The 11896-nt window shown below is 37.6% G+C and overlaps 1 protein-coding gene across 1 annotated transcript; it reads right to left on the bottom strand.

Annotated features, from left to right (window-relative positions):
• Nucleotides 1-2699: 2699 nt before the first annotated feature.
• Nucleotides 2700-9875, bottom strand: RAD51AP2 (RAD51 associated protein 2). The gene is made up of 3 exons (XM_077844063.1): nt 6619-9875; nt 5983-6063; nt 2700-2839 (listed from the first exon to the last, which is right to left on the bottom strand). Exons 1-3 carry the CDS (start codon nt 9842-9844, stop codon nt 2721-2723), a joined length of 3426 nt encoding a protein of 1141 aa, XP_077700189.1. The 5' UTR covers nt 9845-9875; the 3' UTR covers nt 2700-2720.
• Nucleotides 9876-11896: the final 2021 nt, after the last annotated feature.

Here is an 11896-nt window from a genome sequence, read left to right as displayed (position 1 = left end):
CTCTCTCTCTCTCTCTGTGTCTATCATAAATAAATAAATAAATCTTAAAAAAAAAAAAAAAAAAGCCTAGCCAAGAAGAGACAGCCACAACTTGCCAATAAAAAGCCATTACAGGGCAGCCGGGTGGCTCAGCGGTTTAGCGCCGCCTTCAGCTCAGGGCGTGATCCGGGAGACCCGGGATCAAGTCCCACGTCAGGCTCCCTCATGGAGCTTGCTTCTCCCTCTGCCTGTGTCTCTGCCTCTCTCTCTCTCTCTGTGCCTCATGAATAAATAAATAAAATCTTTAAGAAAAGAAAAGCCACTACACTTTGACTTCCCAGTTATCCCTGTGTACTTTTTGTTTGATAGCCCCTTCCAACTTCTCTCTTTCCTCTATAAAACAGTGTTTCTTGCCTCTGTTCTCCAGACTTGCCTATAATTTTGCCATAGCATGCATGTCTTGAATTGCAATTCTCTTCTATTCCCAAAAAACTCCATTTTGTTAAGTTTCTACACCATTTAATTAAAGAAAGGATGGAAGTATCTATAAAAGGCTCCTAAATATTAAAAAGAAGACTGGAAGCACATAATTTTGCCTTTGAGAAATAGATAGGAGAACAAAATTCAATATTCATACACAGCAACAGAGAAAGGGGAGAAGGACCATGGTTTGTCCAGATAAATCTTTTGTGATGAGATCTGCCTTGTATAAAGATAAAAGAAAAAAATCCAAATGGGGCTTATAAAAAGAAGAAAAATGAGATAGATGAGGACCCTTGTAGGAAAAAAGTAACAGAAACATTTTCATAAGACTCCAAGAATAGGCATATTCCTGGAACTAGTCTAATTCATTGTTCAAAAAAATTTTCAAGAAAATGTCAACCACTCTAAATAGTTATTAATCAATGAGTAGTAACTATGTGTCAGAACATTATAATTCATTATTGAGAAGTTACCAAGTATCAGAGCTATTATAAATACATAAGGTATATTAGCTCATTTAAACTTCACAATGACCCCATGAGCTTTTGTTATCCCCATTTTATTTTTTTAAGATTTTATTTATTTTGTTTATTTCACGAGAGGCACAGAGAGAGAGAGGCAGAGACACAAGCAGAGGGAGAAGCAGGCTCCATGCAGGGAGCCTGATGCGGTACTCAATTCTCAGGGCTCAGGGCTCATGCCCTCAGCTGAAGGCAGATGCTTAACCACTGAGCCACGGAGACGTCCGTATTATCCCCTTTTTAGATAGGACGACTTGCCCAATGTCATAAACTATTAAGAATTCTAAAGGGGGCCCCTAGGTGACCCAGTAGTTTAAGCATTTGACTTCCGCTCAGGTCAGAATCTCAGGGTGGCTCCTTCCTGCTCAGCGGAGAATCTGCTTCTTCCTCTGCCTCTCCCTCCACTTATGCTTGCTTGCTTGCTTGCTTTCTTTCTCTCTCTCTCTCAAGTAAATAAAATCTTTAAAAAAGGAATTCAAAAGGACAAAAGCATTATGAGCTGGTGTAGAAATTCATTCATTCATTCCATATTTTATGGATACTCACAAAGGGCAGGTACTTGTAAGTTCTTGGGATCTATTAGTAGGTGGAGAGGAAACAATCTTGCCTTCAAGGAACTTGCATTCATTATAGCAAGATATTTATGGTGTTTGAGAAGGTGGTGAGTTCTACGGGGGAAAAAAGAAATCAGAGCAAGATATTGAAGTTGGAAAGCATATGGTTGGAGAGTGGTAATTAAAGAATACAGCTGAGCTTGAGATATTTTTAGAGTATTTAAAACCATGGCTTGTAATAAGATAATTTAATCCAGTCACATAAGTTTTGTGAATTGATACATTTAGTCTCCCCTTCTGTATTGTATGCTTTGATTTTTAATGTTTCCTTGATGCCTCCTTTTTTCCTTACTTTTTGTTAAGTAATCCATTTTATTGTTACTTCTCTGTATAGTGTTTTGAAAAGTATTATTCTACTGATGGCTACCTTTAAATTATGTATGTTCGCCATTTCTTCACCAATCTCAAGCAGAGAAAATAAGTTCCATAAGGCAGGATCTTATACATGTTTTCTTCTATATTCTATCTCTGAGCTTAACACATGGTAGTATTAAGATATAGCTGTTTTTTTGAGTGAATAAGTTAAGAGTAGGTATTAACTACACAATCCTAATTCTATTCTGGGGCCAAAGATAGACTCTAGGGGGAGAAATAAAAATTATAAAGTGAATGCAGAGAAAAGTAGGAAAGAATTCTTCAGGGAGTGCCTCTGTCCCAGTCCTGACACTAATTTTGGTCCTTAAAAAACCCATTATCTTTGCACCTCATTTTTCACTTGAAAAATAAGGGAAGTGGATTAAAGCAATGCTTTGCTACCTTTTTATGAATTACAGATCCTTCTGAGAAAACCTATAAAGGTTATCACTCTTCTCCATAAAAGCGTTATACACGTATATCATGAAAAATAATAAGTTGACATGTTTTATGAGATCATGTAAAGCCTTTAATGTATGTATTGTAATATAATATGAAAACATCAATGAAATATTTTATAACAAATAAAGGTAATTAGATCATTCACACATACACACACAAACCCTCTCCATACTTCATAATAAATAAAGCTCAAAACTCTCAATCTTGGAGAAAGCATTTAACCAAAGTAACAGACAAAAGATTTATAAATTTTGTGAAATGTTTTGAAATATTAAAGTCCAGCGTCTTCTTTTAAGTTCTCAAACATTTATTTCAGATAGGGATGAAGTTGTTTAAGCTTAGCTTTTCTTGACAAACCAATTCTGATTGGTCGACTGCATGTCTTAAGAGGTAGTACTCTTGAAATCCCATGTGAAAAATTACTACCTAAAATACAAGACAATAAAAGTGCATGAGGAATAAAAATTACTTGTGGTTTCTTAGCTTAAAAAGTTTTACTTACTTATCATCATCTAACAACATTTACCGTCACTGAGTGCTTTAACTGAATTAGTTTACTTAATCCTTTACTTAATCTCCATTTTTAAAATATGAAAACCTCAGCACAAAAAAAGTTAAGTGACTTACCCACATAAAATAGCAACTAAATAAAATCAGCATTCCAGTCAGGCAGTCTGACTTAACAACAATAATAAAACTAGACAGTTAGCTTGATGTTGTAGCTTTAAAAACCAAATTATTTTACTATTAGAAGCTAAACAGTAAGCTATCCTGTTAATGATTTCATTTGGCTTCTAATAAAGATTATTATAAATAATAGTGTACAAATGTATTTCATCTATTATGAGTAAAGGGAGGGCTCTGATTTTGAAATTTTTATTTAACATCATATTATCATACTCAACAAAGTTCAAAACATTTCATGGACAACAATGGGTTGACCAAACACATTGGATTAAATATTCTTGACACTGAAATACAAAAATTCCTCTAATTTTCAGAATGCATTTAAAAAAATAGTGAGGTCCAAATGTAAAGCTAAGAATGTATCAAGCTTTAAGCCAGCTTTAAGGAATTAGTATGAACCTTCATATAATAGCACATTTGAATAAAATGGTGTATTCAACCTAATAATAATTCTAACAAAAGATAAACAGCATAATTTCTACTAAGCTGAACCAATCTGTGTGTTTATCTATGTAAATATTAATGAAATAAAATACAAAGTTTAACTATATATAAATAGGGAGAAAACAACTTACCAGAAAAGTAGCTATAAATCAGTTTATGATACTTTTTCAACATTAAAAGGATAAAGTGAATTAGAAAAATAAGAGAAAAAGCATATTACTAATTTTTTCAGTTTTTAAAGAAAAAGGGATTGTCCAAATAAAACAATATTGTTGGATCATTTCTGATACACTAGATTTGTTCACAAATTAGATAATTTCAGCAATTTATGCTAAGTGGACTTCTTCATTATGAGATTATTATTTCAGAACAAAGCCATGATTAGTCTATTTGATTAATTTTTCAAAGAATAGCTTTCCTCTTTCATGGTCCAATATGACGGATACTTCTGGTAATTTTGCAATGCATAGGAAATCACCAAACCAATTTGTATCAACAACAGGCCTTTGCAAAGCATATGCCCTTAAACAGACACCTAGTTGTGGCTTTGAGGATATGCTTCTTCATCTCCTTGGATTTTCTACCTCTTGTAAATAAATTGTGATCCCTTTTCTTATTATTGTACACCAGATTGATTCATTACTTTGTATTAGTTAACGATTCTAAACATTCAAGCACACTGCCAGAAATTATTCGTTTTAAAAATCAGTGTTATGTTAACTAATTGATCTTAAAATAAGTTTAAAAATCAGTTTTAAAAAGTCATAAAAGAAAAAAAAAGTCATAAAAGGACACCTGGGTGGCTCAGTGATTGAGCATCTGCCTTCAGCTCAGAGTATAATCCCTGGGTCCTGGGATGAGTCCTATGTGGGGCTCCCTGCATGGAGCCTGCTCCTCCCTCTGCCTGTGTCTCTGCCTCTCTCTCTCTCTCTCTCTCTCTCTCTCTAAGAATAAGTAAATAAAATCTTAAAACAAAACAAAACAAAACAAAACAAAAAAAAACAGAGAAAGGAGAAAGAAAGAACCAGGATGCACTGGAGACATTACTGGTAGACATTTAACTGGAGGCATCATGGTAAGTTTGTAGGTATCAAAAACATTTCAGCACCACTGGGGAACCAGCCCTTTCCCAATGCCTTTAAAACCACCTGGCATAAGCAGGCATCCACTCCACCCAGGCAGAAATAGTCCATGTTTACTAGCCGCACTCCCCACAATTTCCCAACTTTTCCCTCACAATATGAATTTTCCCAAGTCTCAGGAAAATCACTCCATTTTTTACACACTTTGAAACCAAATCCAAGATGACTGTCCTAACACAGTACTAAATAATTCTGGCTATTGTATTATTTTTCATATTTCATGATGAGGCTCTTTTCCTGGTGAAGGTACAATAGAGTTATTATGGGTTCAGATATTCCCAACAAATATAACATTTCTGTTCCAATTTCTGCACATACTTCAATTTTCCTCATATAGCCATTTCACTACCACAATTGTGACCATGATGACAATATGAGTACGTGATCCCTAATGTTCTTCCTTTCTCTTTCAAAATACATTCCTAAACCCAATCTCTTCCTTTCAGTTTGTCCTAGAAGAAACAACCCATATCCTTTCCAGACTTTGCTTGGAGTATCATAGAGTGTTGTTCTCTCAATCCTTCCCTTTATTCAGGGGAGAAGAAACTACCTAGGGGCTTTTGGTCTTCCAAGGAATGGAATTAATATTAATTAAGATAAATACATTTTTTAAAAATCTTTAAAAATTTTTTAAATATCTAAATGATAATTTTTTTAAAGATTTTATTTATTTATTCATGAGAGACACAGAGAGGCAGAGACATAGGCAGAGAGAGAAGCAGGCTCCCTGAAGGGACCCAGAGGCAGGACTCAATCCCAGGATCCAGGGATCACAACCTGAGCTGAAGGCAGACGCTCAACCACTGAGCTACTCAGGTGCCCCTAAATGATAATAATTTTTAATTACTAAATAAAATATCCATATAGAGAGCCCCATAATATTTAAAGACTGGAGAATATAGATAAATAAATATGTAATTGGGAGTAGCATCTCATCAGTGATAATCTATCTTAGATAAATGTCTTTTTTGGTTTTGCCAGTTAATGTTACACACATTAGATGTGTGTATCAGACACACACAATACCTGTCTTCATCACAAAGTTGCTGCAATGCATCACTGCGAATATTGAAACAGTTTTGTAGAGCACACTCCCCAGGAATATTCTAAATGGCATTTTAATTTTTAGCTGATTTTTAACTATCAGAATTTGCATCCGTAAACTATTAATGGTTACAAAAGTGCTACATCTTTGTACTTATATTCTAACAACCTGAGTATACTCTCCTCATGCTAAAAATACAAAATGCAATAATCATCTCAGAAGGTATTCTAGAAAATAACCAAAAATCTTACCTCCCTTCAGCAAATAATTAAATTTTTCCTCAAGTTCATCGGAGAAAAAAGCAGACCTTTTAGGTGAAGGTTTCTCGCAATCTGAAAATAAAAATCAATACGTTACAGCAAAAAGCAACTTTTACATAAAATGTTAATACCATCAACAAATTATTGTCTCAAAAATGTTTCCTCCTATTGGCTTCTCATATTGAGATACATGAAGCAGGAATCATCAAGGCTCCTTTTAAAAATTTCATCACTTGTGACCTTCTACTTCAGGATATTATTTAATGTTTGAACAGCCTTTCATAGGAAAATAATGTGCGTCAGTAAATACTGTCTTACTCTTTACTCCTCTCTCCTTTGTTCACAAAATTATATTATTGGCCTATCCAGAAACAAAAGCAGCAAGTTTTTTATCATGAGAAAAAAAAAACATTTTATTTTATTTAAAGACTTTATTCACTTATTCATGAGAGACACACAGAGAGAGGCAGAGACACAGGCAGAGGGAGAAGCAGGCTCCTTGCAGGGGAGCCCGATGTGGGACTCGATCCCAGGACCCCGGGACCGTGACCTGAGCCAAAGGCAGATGCTCAACCACTGAGCCACCCAGGAGTCCCAAGGAAAAAACATTTAAAACTAATTTCATACCTTCCTTGGAAATGGGATAAAGCAATTCTTCGTCCAATGTTCTTGGACGGCTATATTCATTTGGAACTTCCTGTTCTCCGTGATCCGGTGCTCTTTCCCATTTAAATGAACTTTGGTGTCTCTTAGGAGTATCACAGAGCAAAGAAGACTCACATATTTTGTTGACTGTAACTGTTGGCAAATCTTTTTTTATCTCCACTTTTACCTCCTTAATATCGTTATTTTCTCTAAAGTAAATCTCTTGCCCATTGTGTGTTCCTACAGCACTTAGATTTTTGCTTTCCTGACTGATTTCATGAAACATATGAAGTTCTGCAAGTACTAAATCAAATTTACTCTTCATCTCAAAATCGTTTGCTATTGTCAGAGCTTCTGTTGATAAACACTCAGCATTTAAGTCCTGAAAACATTCATTGTTCCCTAGACTCAAATCAGTTTCAAACTGATGAATAACACATTCTGAAGAGTCATTCTTTGGATGAAAGTGCTTTGAATTAGCTAACTCACTTTCTTGCAAAACACCCTCATCTTCATTTCTATCAGCTTCATTATTTTGATGAACATACTTAGTTTCTTCCGCATTCACTTTACTCATTAGTGAAACTGGTTGCACAGAAAACGTGCCATCCATTGAGTAAAAATTATTTTTCTCTTCCTTTTCTACCTTAGTGTCTTTGTTAACTTCAACACTGTTTGTTAAACTTTGTGCCGTTTCATTTGCTTCTGCCTTCAAAATGGAGTCATGTTTTTTTTCTTTGGTCTCACTTTGCAAGCTCCCAAAATTTAGCAATTCAGTTACACTCCTAGGATTGGTTTGTTCACTATGTTTTACATTGTGGTTTGTTGGTATGGCCTGTTGCCTAGTATTGAAGAAATCTTCAAATAGGCACTTAAAATTAAAGCTACTTATCTTATTACGCTCCAGTTTTCTTTCAATATCTAAATTTTGATTGTACATATTTATTTTATAAAATTTTTCATTAGTATATCTGTGGCTGTTCCGTTTAAATATAGAACTAGACTTAAGTGTTTCAACAGTATTAGGACTACGGTGAGCCCAATTTTCATCATTTGTAAATTGTTCAGGACAATTCTTAGTCTCATAAATTTCTTTTGTCAAAGAAATTTCATCCCCGTCATCAAAATCCATTGAAAGAGGAATTTTTTTGTATGTTTCAAAAGTTGGAAAAGGTTTGTTTTTAGTTGTCAGAATGAAAGAATTTATGGGTTTTTTCTTACATTCTTCAAAAATTTGATCACTTTTAAATAACTTTCTTTTTTCTAATATAGGTTTCATATCTCCTAATTGTCTTGAAAAAGTTGAAATCCTTCCTAGATTTACAGTATGATTTTCCTCTAGAATATTTTTTGAATAATGCAAAGGCATTATCGACTTGGCAATGCATTTCTCCTCTAATTTAGAACCATTTTCAATTCTTTTTAAAGAGTCAAAGCTATTAAGCAAAGAAGCTATGTTGGTTTTCAATATACTATTTAGAGGTTTTGAGACACTGGTTTGCAAATGTATGCTTAACATATTCTTTCTATTGACATTCATAATCTTAGTTATTAGATTTTGAAGACTAATTTGTCTCTTATCTTTGAAAATTTCATACCAGGTTAAAATATTGTCACCTTTTCGATTTCCTGAAATATTTTCACGAAAATAAAAAATTGCCATAATGAGACTCTCAAAAATATTGCCTAAATGAGAGCCTTCTTGTGCCGTATAATATCTTAACTCTACCATATTATTATTTTCTCCTTCACCCTTTAACCCGAAAAAAATCATTAAAGCATTTTGGCTACCAAGTGTTCCAATCATGAGAGGCTTTAATTGTTTTTCACATGTATTTACGGCATCTGCATGGTGATAACCTTCTTTGCTTAAAAGATCTATTTCTAATAATTGTAGAAAATTCGATTTTTCTCCAGTTTTTTTAACATTTTCACTTTGAGTCTTGTAAGTTTCTATAACCAGACAACCTTCCCTCTTTTCCAAAACGTGTTTAATGTCATAGTCCCGGCTCTGAGATTTCTCTAATCTGGTAAACATGTCAATGTCCAAGCATGTTTCTGCTTCTTTCGAGTTTGCATTCCCTAGTATCCTAGTGATACTCTTTTCGGAGCCTGTTACATCAGATTTGATGCTACTGTGGTTATAGTAGTTGAAACTGATCAAGTCTTCTTTTCTCACACAAATATTTTGGTTGCTGAGTGACTGGTGGTTACTTTCATAGCATGCAGAAAAAATATTTTCTCCCTCGGCATCCGCAATGTTTTTACCATCCTGTAACTTTTGCTTCTTAACATCAGGTCTATTTTGGGACCAGTAAATGTTTGTGAAATCCCTAACATATGCCTCGTTTTTGTCATTCTCTTTCTTTGCAATTCCCTTTAAATAGACAGAGGACATTTTGCTATTTAAATCCGTTGGAAACTCAGGGATACTTATTGTGCTGCGATCTCTAAAATAGCTGGGTCTGGCAATTTCCATGCTGGGCTGGTTTGGAGATTTCGATACATGTAACGTAGATGCAGAAACGTTATTTTCTTTCCTATTTGCTGGCCTAACAGTGTCGGCTCGACACCTGCTCTTCGTGTCATGACACGTTGATTTGATTTCCCTGCAGAGGGTAATACCCAAGAATAGGTTTTCTGTCTGTTTTACGTAACCGCGGCCTTCCTGAACGCCGTCTCTCCCTCGGACCGAGTACTGTCCTCCATCCGCCCTTTCCGCGCATCCAGGGACACAGCGCGCGGCGGCGGCGGACGGAAGCGGCCCGCCCTGGGCCTCGGGGCCGCGCGGCCCCGCCTCACGAGACCCTCCGGGAGCCCTCACGCCCCCCTCTGGACTTGCTGAGGGCAGAGGCTGCGCGCGACTGCTCTTCTCACGCTTGCCGTCCTGGCACCTCGCCAGGTTACACACGTGCGCCCCACTGACTGGGCTCCCCGCACGCGCGTCCGTGGAGGGATCCAGAAGCGCGGCAGCTGACACAAGCGGCGCCCTGAAGGCTCTGGGCGGCGACGGCCAGACTTTTTCCGCCTCAGACAAGCGAGGTGCCGAAGGGAGCCTCCACTCCCCCTCAGAGGCACTGCCGGGCCCCTGTAGACGGGGCCGCTTACTACTGGGGGGTGGGGCATCATCAGGGTCCCCGGGAGGCGCTACGCGGGCATCAGCCTCCCCGAGCTGGGCGCCCCGCGCCGCGCAGCGCGACAGCGACATGACGGCGGGCGGAGGTCCTCTGCCCCGCGTTCTGGTGGGGGCTGGTCTTTCAGCGCGTTCCGGGCGGCTCCTCCTCAGCCCCGCCCCTCGCCCCGGTCCCGCCCCTGACACGCCCCCTGAGGCGGACTTCGGCCCCAGCCTCAGGGGAAGCCACGCCCCCGACACGCCCCCGACACGCCCCCAGCCCTCCGGCGCCGCCCCCTCGCTTCCTTAAATCCGCGAGCTCCGGTCGCCTCTCCCTCAAAGCACGGAGCCTCCCGAGCCGTTACGGCGTTTATTTTTAGCGCCTCTTGCCGGTGCCGGGACTATAGCTGTTCTAAATATTTTCTTCCCTCTGGTAGAATTAAGGGGAAAAAGAATCTCTACGTTAGAGAACGCAGACGACTTTGTTTTTAAAATTCTAAGATTCTGTTCTCCTCAGAAGCGGCTTCGCCACAGTTGATCTGGAGCGTCTTCTCCAGAAAAGAAAAAAAAAAACAAAAAAAAACAGTGTGGTTTTTGTGAGCCCCGGACCAAATTACTCTGTGTCTGGAAAAACTTTTAAAAATGCTCTTACTCATCCCGGTGGCATTTGAAATCAGATTTCCACCTCACTAATTAAGTGCGTTTAGGGGCAAGAAGGCATTGGTATCTAACTATCTGAATATTTCAGGGGGGGGGGAAATGTGGAAATAATTATCCAGATAATTATTAATCGCTCCAAAACTGAGGAGAAATCGTTTTCATGTGTGCTGTGGGGTTTCCGTCCCCAATATTGTGGATAAAATAACTTAAAGATAAAAAGTGTATGTTTCAACTATTCCAGGTGTTTTTTTTTTTTTTTTTTTAAGATTTTATTTATTTATTCATGAGAGACCGAGGGGGAGAGAGAGAGAGAGAGAGAGAGAAGCAGAGACACAAGCAGGCTCCACGCAGGGATCCCGTTATGGGACTCGATCCTCGGTCCCCAGGATCAGGCCCTGGGCTGAAGGCAGCGCTAAACCGCTGAGCCACCCAGGCTGCCCCTATTCCAGGTTTTTAATCATAAATAATGATACAGTTCCGACTCCTACCTAATAAATTGTGTGGATATTATTTTTCTCTTTTTTTTTTCTGCCTTGGGAATAATTTGTTATTTCAAGTCAGTTCTGATTTTTTTTTTCAATTACATAATCCTATAAAAAAGAAAATGGTTTTCAAAATATTATTATTATATACATGTTTATTAAGAAACTTGTGATTACTGTTCAATCATCAAAAACCTCACTCCCCTTGATGATTGTTTCGGAGTTGGTCAGGTTTATGTTCTCTGGTAAAAATTCGTAAAAACCACAATAACATACAAGAGGAATCCTAATTTTAGAACCAAAGTGAGCATATATGGCAAGATAGGACTAGCTTACTACTTTAGGTAATGAGATAGATGTTCATCAGCCTCTTGTCTTGTAAATACTCTTTAATATATTGTGATTCCAGTTCTGGCATTTGCTATTATTTTAGCTTGTAAATTCCTCCAGAGAAATATTTGCTTAAATTTGTAGAGAGCCTTGCAGTATAAGCACTTCATCCACACTAACAATGAGAACAGGGCAGTTGTTCAAATTTGCATCAGTGAGTTCTCCAAGCCCTACTTCTATGTATCTCGAATTCCATTCCTTTTTTTTTTTTTTTTTTAACCTCAGGCTTTCCACAATTCTGCATTCCATACTAATGCAATCTGTTCCATGCTTGTGATCAGCCCATGAGGACCAACTCGCTTATTAGCTAACTGTGCGCTAACATAATATTGGGAACTTGCTTGCTTGCTTGCTTCCTTTTTTTTTAAGTAAACTCTGTCCCTAACGTGGGGCTCAAACTTACGGCCCCGAGATCAAGAGTAGCATGCTCTACCAACTGAACCAGGGAGGTACCCCAAGAACAAGCTTCCTATTTAATGCCATAGCTTGGTGATTCTAGATTGATCTGTAATTTGGTGTTTGTTTCCTCGTCTTACTAGTTTTCTAAAAACACACTCTTTTTTAGATCTCCATCACACTATTACTTAAAAACTATGGATTGTTTAAGGACTAATAT

This window comes from Canis aureus, chromosome 12, assembly GCF_053574225.1.
Source record: "Canis aureus isolate CA01 chromosome 12, VMU_Caureus_v.1.0, whole genome shotgun sequence".
NCBI classification, from domain to species: domain Eukaryota; kingdom Metazoa; phylum Chordata; class Mammalia; order Carnivora; family Canidae; genus Canis; species Canis aureus.
This window is presented reverse-complemented; position numbering and strand designations above follow the sequence as displayed.

What these genes read in the sequence shown, in the direction of transcription:
- RAD51AP2 (XM_077844063.1), bottom strand. Translation starts at nt 9,844, where the DNA reads ATGTCGCTGTCGCGCTGCGCGGCGCGGGGCGCCCAGCTCGGGGAGGCT. An exon ending in TTATCCCATTTCCAAGGAAG is followed by an intron (nt 6,064 to 6,618) that starts GTATGAAATTAG and finishes TTTTATTTTCAG; the next exon opens with ATTGCGAGAAACCTTCACCT. An exon ending in TAATTATTTGCTGAAGGGAG is followed by an intron (nt 2,840 to 5,982) that starts GTAAGATTTTTG and finishes CTTGTATTTTAG; the next exon opens with GTAGTAATTTTTCACATGGG.